The sequence below is a fragment of the Setaria italica genome, chromosome IX (genome assembly GCF_000263155.2).
Source record: "Setaria italica strain Yugu1 chromosome IX, Setaria_italica_v2.0, whole genome shotgun sequence".
Taxonomy (NCBI): domain Eukaryota; kingdom Viridiplantae; phylum Streptophyta; class Magnoliopsida; order Poales; family Poaceae; genus Setaria; species Setaria italica.
The window spans coordinates 7,638,279-7,647,841 of record NC_028458.1 but is presented as its reverse complement, the minus strand read 5'-3'; the positions used below and the strand labels follow the sequence as shown (position 1 = coordinate 7,647,841).

General features: G+C 53.3%; 1 protein-coding gene across 1 annotated transcript; it reads left to right on the top strand.

The window, feature by feature from the left end:
* The first annotated feature begins 5,285 nt into the window (after positions 1–5,285).
* LOC101771327 (DELLA protein DWARF8) lies at positions 5,286–7,856 on the top strand. The gene has a single exon (XM_022823140.1). The coding sequence runs from the start codon at positions 5,511–5,513 to the stop codon at positions 7,374–7,376; it is 1,866 nt and encodes a 621-aa protein (XP_022678875.1). The 5' UTR covers positions 5,286–5,510; the 3' UTR covers positions 7,377–7,856.
* The last annotated feature ends 1,707 nt before the right edge of the window (positions 7,857–9,563 follow it).

The following is a 9,563-nucleotide window of genomic DNA, read 5'->3' as shown; positions in this document are numbered from 1 at the left end:
AGCTACCTTGAGCGTAACAGAGGCCGGGACGACGCTGATTGTGCTGGCTATGGAGGGCACCATGATCGTAGTGTGGGCACTGGACAGAGCTACATATAGTGATGTAAATAGTCGCTGGACAGGGGCGATGTGAGGCGTTCAGAGATCCAACGTAGTAGCATGTTCATTCCCGGCTCGTCGGCTCCTAGCCGGTCAGCAAGCCGATGCGTTGTGTGGTCCGTGGCCACGCTACTAGGGCCGGCCGGCCGGCCAGAGCCTACTGATGGATAGCAAACCCAAATTGAGCTATGCAGGACCAGGTCAATCGAAGCGCCCTATCAAAGATCGTAATGAAAATGTAGCACGAGACGTGCTTTAAATCCTGGAGATCTCTCGTTCATTTCAGCTAGAGATTATGTACAGCAACACGTAGATCATGGATTGTGAAATCGAAGACTGTACAGACTAACTGTCTAAGATCGGAGTCGGAGACAAACATGACCTGCAGGAATTCTTGACGAGTAGATTTTTTATATGTGGACTGACTTTAAGTCGATCGGAAGCTCGTAAAGAGTGGATGTTGGATTCATGGATCGTGAGCAAGAGGACCGTGGATCTGAGTAAAAGACTATTGGTTTGCTTGAGTCCATCCACGCAATCTAAAGTTGAAACAAATATGAAATATGGCCGTGTTAAAATTGAAGCAGATGTAGAACGACCCTGGCACACCCTAACGGCAGCCTAAAGCATCGAGATTAGCGACCGGATTCAGTGAAGGATCAACGGCGCCGGTGGCCCCGCTGGTCCACGCACGCCAGCCGCGCCATGCAGGCAGGACACGTCGCGCCCCGCATGTAACGATCGCGCCCCATTTCGCCTCCTGTACGCGTGGCCCGTTCCGTGCGCCGGACCGGGGCAAAGGCAAGGGGGAGCCCCACCCACCAGCGCCTGCTGCTGCCCCCCCCCCCCCCCACGTGACGCCGGCCTGGCCGGAGCCGGATAGGTGGGCACACCCGCCATCGGCATCGCCGTCCCGCCACGCCAGTCGCCCGCCGGAGGCCGTCGCGACGGGTGCCGTAACGCCGAATCATCGCCTTTCCCCGCCGCCTCCACCCCACGTTCCCAGTTCCCACCCCCACGCTGGCACCCCCAAAGGCCACAGGCGCCCTCCACGGACGGGGACGCCGGGGAGGCACGGCGCCGCGGGCCTCGCGGGCGAGGGGCCAAAACGGCGTCGCGTCCCGTCGCGTCGAGACCACCAGCACAGCGCAAACGGCACGGGGGGTGTACGCACGGCACAGCACGCCCGTGACCGCGACACGGCCCGGCGCGAGCGCGACGGGAACGTGCGCGCGCTGGCCCGGTGGGGGCGGGCGCCCCTGCACCGGCGTATGGGGCGCGGGGCCCGGATGGCAGGGACGGGGGGCCCGTGCCTGGTGTGCGCGTACGGCCGCCCGGGGCGGGGGAAGATGCGGGGCCCCGTCCGGTCCTCAGTCTGCACGGGAGTTGGGGCTCCAAGGCCTGACGCTACGGGCACTGCGCTCCTTACACCTGGCTGCTGTTGGACGACGGCGAGTTTTTCTTTTTTCCCTTCAACCTCTCGAGCGGAACTTGATTACGGGTAGTTGATGATGTCCTAAATGATGATTGGGAAGGTAGCAGCTGGGAGCTCTCAGATGCGTGTTGGTACCCTACGCTAACACGACGGATGATTAGCCAAAAGTATGACGCGAAACAGGTTGCCTCGATGTGCTAACGGATGTGTTGAAGTAGCATAAATAATGTTTCGGGGGAGCTTATGAGCTTATCTATGCTGAGCTTGAGATAAGTTCGCGGTTGGCGAAGAGGGACGCGTGCAAGCCTCTCGGCTCGATTGGTGTAGGATCAGGGGTCCTAATGATTCATTTCCAATAGTGTAATTAAAATAAGATAGGCTGAAAGAAAGTGGCGCTTCCTCACCTGAAATTGCTTAACCAAGGTTGTTGTGAATTAAATAGAAAAAGGCCGATTACATAGTTATATTTGCATACACTCTAAAGTTCATTGTTGTGGTATCAATTGCATCCCGGTTGTTTATACCCAAATCATGTATGTGATTCTTTTCTCGAAAGAAATACCTCAACTACCAGATGCAATGCAAGTTTATAGTAGTATTAGGGTGCACAAGAACCTCGCACTTCATTAATCTAGTACGGCTTGATATCTCCGAAAGGCGGATCAGGTTGGCGCTTGCATCTCAAGGACGTGAGTGAATCAACGCATGGACATCCACAACCTGCTCCTGTTCTCTGAACATAAACGTGTAGGCGTAGCGATTCTGCAGCCACTCCCGTACAGTCACGCACAAGGCAAGGCGCACCACCTCATCACCAAGAGTTTACCGCACCCCTGTTCGCCTGTTGTACGACAAGAAGCTCCCGCGCGAACGCCCGGTGCACGGTGGACTCGGGCTTCACAGTGATCTCCCCAGGGAGCAGCACATGGCGCTGCCTGGCACGTGGCAGGGGTGGGCTCGCTCGCGATAAGAAGGATTAGGGGCCTCGTGAACCTGTGGCTGGCTCGTCGTCGTCGAGGACCGGGCCGGCCAACCCGGATCCCGTCGCGCGAATCGCAAAGCGCGTGGGGGCTCGCCGGCGACCGTCCGTGGCCCACGGCAGCTCAGCGCGCCTGTGATTGGGTTGCCACTTAACTGTACGCAGCAGAATCGATGGATGCCACGGAATAAACAAAAATATAAGTGGGAGGCCCGGGTCCAACGATTTTGCCCATCACACCGGAGCATTTCTGTACCACGCAGCCATGTTTGCCTCCCTGTGGCTTCCGGCAAATATCTACAGGAGCCTTCATCTTTTTGAGACCAGAGCACATGTTTCAGTTATTTAATTCAGGGATATTGGTCAAAAAGTATTATTCTAGCGCAGCAGTGGGTTGAAAATTCTTCTGTTGTTCCATTGATGAAGTGCATTTAACAGACTTATACCGGAGACACACATCATAAATATGGTTTTAATACACTAGTTTGACTATACAAACGTAGTTTTCTTTCACCGTACCAATATCTTCAGGATCTTTGCAGTCTTCTATACACTTTCATTAAAAAAAATATTTGAGACCCAAGTGGTTTTCTTTTTCTGAAAAGAAAATACTATCGAATATTGGCCAATATCATCAGTGCACCATGAGTCCGTGACCATATGTTACTGGTTGCACATAATCATTAAAAAATGATTGTAAAAATAATGTCATTGAATTTAGATGGAACTTAATGTTAGTCATAATTGAAATGCGTGTACCAAGATGCTTACAAAACTTATTTGATCTTATACTGGTTACTATTTTCTAATAGTACTATTGTTTAAAGTCACATATATAGTACCATTGAAAATGCAATTGCCACTATCAAATTAAAGTCTCAAATGTAGCAGATAAAACTTCCCTAGCAAAATGTCATGGCAAGGTCATATGCGCCAATTAATAGTTCCTCGACTTATTTTGCCACTAATTCTTCCCAAGGTGATATGAGTGTTATATTGTCGTTTCATGTGTTTAGTTCCTATACACATCTAAAGCTCATGCTAAAGCTTGCAATCATTTGTTAGAAAACCCTCTCGCATTATGCACCCAACAAAAAAATGGTATTCATATGTCATGGCCATGAAAAACGGATACCAACTTACCGATCCTTGCCACCCTTTGAATTACATAGCACGCTCCTACGACGAAATAATACTAGGGATTTCAGTTGCGTCTATGACATGCAAAAGGCGCTTAGAGTTGTGAATCCACTCTTCCTTTTCACATTCTTGGTTTTTCACACAAATTGAGCATAGACATTTTCAGAAAGCGACTCGTGAGCTTGTTTGATTAGCTCATCAGTGAATACGGCAATACTAAACTTGTTTGTTTGTTTGCTATTTTTCTGATTGGCCAAACTAAACTTGCCATCCAACTCATAAGTCAACACAAACCTATTATTAATACCGTTTATTTTGATTTTCAAAACACTCACATTTCTAGTTCATCAACCCATGTTAAGGTAATTTTCTACCACCCTCGTGACCAAATCATATCTTGTTAACATGTTTAACCTCACTCTAACTCATGATACTAAGTTCAAACTATTATTAGCTCATGAGCTAGCTCAACCTTGTAACTAGATTGATCGAAATAGCTATTTGTAGGAAAACGGAGGGCTTTCTTCATGAATGAGATGTTGATGATTTTGCTTAGAGCTAAAAATATCATCTGTCTTTGGGTATTTTGACGAAGGAGTATTTACAGGTATGAAATAGTATTTTGACGAGTTGAGCTCGCTCATTGTCTAGCACTAGTTCGTGGTGATGTACACCATGCACATATATTAGACAAAGAATGTTTGGCATACTTAGGTATTCTTTCTTTGCAAGGGTTCTATTTGTAAGTTCCGATGACATGCACTTATTTAAAAATATAGGAGTAATCCATTTTCACAAAAAAAGTATTCTTTAGTTTTAATGATTATTCTAAATAGATTGATGTTTGATAGGAATTGTGGTACAAAGCCGTATGAGTGTTTGTGGTTTTCTTTAGTAGTCCAAGGTATGATGAAGATTTTTTTTCTTTAAAAGAAGAAAAGAAAAAAAAGGTTACAATTTGCTAGCCACAGGCTGGGCTACAGAGTTAAGTCCACATGCTAGAAAAGAATTCGGCTCCCCATTGGCTACCAAGATGGAGAAGTGAGCCGTGGACGCAGCTCCCCACTTCTGATCACCCCTTTTTAATTGTGGCGATCTTTGGGGTGGTGGGCGGAGGATTTCTAACTGGATGGTGAAGTTTGTCTGGTGAAAAGGACGGCCGCGACGAATTCGTTCGGGGGTGTTTGGGAACACCGTGTTAAAGTTTAACACCTGTCACATCGGATGTTTGGATGCTACTTAGGAGTATTAAACATAGGCTAATTATAAAACTAATTGCACAGATGGAGTATAATTTGCGAGATGAATCTATTAAGTCTAATTAGTCCATGATTTGACAATGTGGTGCTACAGTAACCATTTGCTAATGATGGATTAATTAGGCTTAATAGATTCATCTCACCAATTAGCATAGGGTTCTGCAATTAGTTTTATAATTAGCTCATGTTTAGACCATTTAATTAGCATCCGAACATCCGATGTGACACTGTTAAAGTTTAGCACCTCGTATCCAAACACCCGAGTCCATCGATCCAACGCTGTGCGCGTGTTGGGGGGGAGGGAGCTGCCGGGCCCCGCCTGCAGCGAGAGACTATAGATAGATGCCTTCCTCTCTGATCACCTGATGGCTGATGCCTTCGCGGCCCCCTTCCCCCGCCGCTGCTTCTACTACTAGTTGGCCTTCCTCGCTTCCCACCCCTCTCGCCTCCAGCCTCGCTTCCCCCTCCCCTTCCCTTCCCCTTTCCTTCCCCACTCCCACTTCCCAACCCTGGATCCAAATCCCAAGCTATCCCAGAACCGAAACCGAGGCGCGCAAGCAATTATTAGCTGGCTAGCTAGGTGCGTAGCCCCGAGATCATGAAGCGCGAGTACCAAGACGCCGGCGGGAGCGGCGGTGACATGGGCTCCTCCAAGGACAAGATGATGGCGGCGGCGGCGGGCGCGGGGGAGCAGGATGAGGAGGTGGACGAGCTGCTGGCCGCGCTCGGGTACAAGGTGCGCTCGTCGGACATGGCGGACGTCGCGCAGAAGCTGGAGCAGCTCGAGATGGCCATGGGGATGGGCGGCGCCGGCGCTGCTGCCGATGACGGGTTCGTGTCGCACCTCGCCACGGACACAGTGCACTACAACCCCTCCGACCTGTCGTCCTGGGTCGAGAGCATGCTGTCCGAGCTCAACGCGCCCCCGCCGCCGCTCCCGCCCGCGCCGCCGGCTCCGCGGCTCGCGTCCACCTCTTCCACCGTCACGGGTGGCGCCGCCGCCGGTGGCGTCTACTTTGATCTCCCGCCCGCCGTCGACTCGTCCAGCAGCACGTACGCCCTCAAGCCGATCCCCTCGCCGGCGGCGGCGTCGGCCGACCCGTCAACGGACTCGGCGCGGGAGCCCAAGCGGATGCGAACTGGCGGCGGCAGCACGTCGTCTTCCTCCTCATCGTCCTCATCCCTGGACGGCGGTCGCACCAGGAGCTCCGTGGTCGAGGCGGCCCCGCCGGCGGCGCAAGCGTCCGCGGCGGCCAGCGGGCCCGCGGTGCCGGTGGTGGTGGTGGACACGCAGGAGGCCGGGATCCGGCTCGTGCACGCGCTGCTGGCTTGCGCGGAGGCCGTGCAGCAGGAGAACTTCGCGGCGGCGGAGGCGCTGGTCAAGCAAATCCCCATGCTGGCCTCGTCGCAGGGCGGCGCCATGCGCAAGGTCGCCGCCTACTTCGGCGAGGCGCTCGCTCGCCGTGTGTACCGCTTCCGCCCCGCCCCGGACAGCTCCCTCCTCGACGCCGCCTTCGCCGACCTCCTCCACGCGCACTTCTACGAGTCCTGCCCCTACCTCAAGTTCGCCCACTTCACCGCGAACCAGGCCATCCTCGAGGCGTTCGCCGGCTGCCGCCGCGTCCACGTCGTCGACTTCGGCATCAAGCAGGGGATGCAGTGGCCGGCTCTCCTCCAGGCCCTCGCCCTCCGTCCTGGCGGTCCCCCATCGTTCCGCCTCACCGGCGTCGGCCCGCCGCAGCCGGACGAGACCGACGCCCTGCAGCAGGTGGGTTGGAAGCTCGCCCAGTTCGCGCACACCATCCGCGTCGACTTCCAGTACCGAGGCCTCGTCGCCGCCACGCTCGCTGACCTGGAGCCGTTCATGCTGCAACCGGACGGCGAGGACACGGATGACGAACCCGAGGTGATCGCCGTCAATTCAGTGTTCGAGCTGCATCGGCTGCTGGCGCAGCCCGGCGCCCTGGAGAAGGTCCTGGGCACGGTGCGCGCAGTGCGGCCAAGGATCGTGACCGTGGTCGAGCAGGAGGCCAACCACAACTCCGGCTCATTCCTGGACCGCTTCACGGAGTCGCTGCACTACTACTCCACCATGTTCGATTCTCTCGAGGGCGCCGGCTCCGACAATTCCGCCGCCGATGCCTCTCCGGCCCCGGCCGGCGGCACGGACCAGGTCATGTCCGAGGTGTACCTCGGCCGGCAGATCTGCAACGTCGTGGCGTGCGAGGGCACTGAGCGCACGGAGCGCCACGAGACGCTGGGGCAGTGGCGCAACCGCCTGGGCCGCGCTGGGTTCGAGCCCGTGCACCTGGGCTCCAATGCCTACAAGCAGGCGAGCACGCTGCTGGCGCTCTTCGCCGGCGGCGACGGGTACAGGGTGGAGGAGAAGGACGGGTGCCTGACCCTGGGGTGGCATACGCGCCCGCTCATCGCCACCTCGGCATGGCGCGCCGCCGCGCCGTGATCGGGCTGGTGGGGTTTTGGACGCTGATCAAGATGCACGTCCCCGGGCATGGCGCACCCTCCCTCCAGCTCGCCGGCACAGTCGAAGCTAGAGGTCAATGAACGCTGAATTGCAGTGAGCGACCGGGTCACGGTTCCCGCCGGCGTGATGAGATGGATACTTTGACTCCGACAGGACCGGCCTGCGTTCGTTCTTTCTCCCGATCCCCTCCCCTCCCCTTCCTTCAATCCACGAACTATGGTAGCCTATTATTATGTTTAAATGTCTATTATTATGTGTAATTCCTCCAATCGCTCATATCCAATAAGGACGAACCGGATTTCTTTAGCTCTAATGAAAATTTTGTATACAAGGCATCGGATCCAAAACTGAGCTATGTTCATCTGTTCAAATGCTTGAACACAATGCTGTTGCCTCATGTATTCATTTCGCTGTTCCCTCTATTGATCAATAGATTCATAGTGCTGCATGTTGATGCCACCCTCGTGTATTCAGCTCATGAAGCTCGACTGGAATTTGTGGCTTTGCTTTGCTTTGTGGATCCATCGATACGGGCCTTGTTTTGCTTGTATTCATTTCACGAGACCACTAGAGGTCCTTACTGCCTTGCCCATCCTGGAAGAACGTTCTGCCAGTCTCGGAGAGGTGGCCATGGTCGATGCGTCCTGCGCTTGCTAATGTTGGAAACATTTCGTTACGTTGCCTTCATTGTATCCCTTCGCCTGTATGGCCGTCCTCTGACGGCTGTTCCCTGATCTAAAATTGAACATGAGCGTTCACATGGGAGCTGCATCGCGAACCAGGCTGACTGTTCCTGCGCAATATTGAATGGTTGTTATCTGCTATGCAATCAGTGCGCATTATTATTAACTAGTCCATCTACTATCACATAATCAGAGAAATCAGGCAGCAGGACTACAGCTCTACAGTGGGAGGGAAGGGGCCCGGCCATGACTATGTGTTTTCTCCGAGCTTTGACAGGAGAAAGAAGAACAATCACCAATGGCGAGCACAGCAAACACCAGCCAGGTTAGCACGAGGTAGACCCTTGCTCAGGCGAAAAGGACCCGGGGAGCAGTAGCGTTTTACTGCAGGCGGGGGAGCGACTCCCGTGCCCGCGCTCTAAGATTCACCTGGCGTGAGAAGGTGTTTGATACCACGCTAAATTTTAGCGGTGGATGTTCGATATTAATTAGAAGAATTAAATATGAACTAATGACAAAACTAATTGCAAAGATGGAATCTAATTCGCGAGATGAATGTATTAATTCTAATTAATCTATCAATAGTAAATGGTTAATGTAGCGCCGTTAATCGCCGCGGCGCGGGGGTACAGGAACTTTTACTGCCTGCTGTGCTGGGATTGGCGCAGAGGTGAGGGAGCAGTGGCAACCTGAGAGGGCACTGCTGGTACAGTACGGCACATTGCCACTTCTGTTGAGGTCTTGTCCTCCCATGGGGCGCACCGCACCCCGCGGCGTGGCCTTGCCCTCTCCCCGCTTTCAAATTAACCGCGCGGTGCGGTAATTGTTCGCTGCCGCGCGGGCCCAAGGGCCTCAGGGGAACATTTCACGCGTCCCGTGATCCCCCTCGCAGCGATGAAATCTGCGTGTGGCAGCGCGACGCGCATGGTCCGTCGAATCTACGCGCTCGCCCACGAAATCTCCTCGAGAATGCGTGGCTCACCGAGAGGGTTACTGATAAAACAAACTTTACTGCTACGAGGGTTTAACTTGTTTAGGCCATGTTTAGTTACTCCCAACTCCCAACTTTGACACTATGCAAAAAGAAGATTCTCCATCACATCAAACTTGCGGTACATGCATGGAGTACTAAATGTAGATGAAATTAAAAACTAATTGCACAGTTTTGTTGTACTTTGCGAGACGAATCTTTTGAGCCTAATTAGTCAATATTTGGACAATAATTCACAAATACAAACGAAACGCTACAGTGTGCTACAGTACTGTAACAGTAATTTGGCACCTCCCAAATTCCCCAACTAAACACGGCCTTAGTCCGATCCTTGATCTCTCTGCCGTTTTTTAACCATCCGCGGTAAGGCGCGGCAGGAAGGGCGGGCCAATCGGGGTAGAACTTGGCCGGAGGAGGAGAGAGAGAGAGAGAGCGCGCGAGGGGAGGCCGGAGGCGGGCAGCAGCAACAGCTGTCCAATCGGGATCAGGTGG

Coding starts and splice junctions, on each gene's coding strand:
- LOC101771327 (XM_022823140.1), top strand. CDS start 5,511: ATGAAGCGCGAGTACCAAGACGCCGGCGGGAGCGGCGGTGACATGGGC.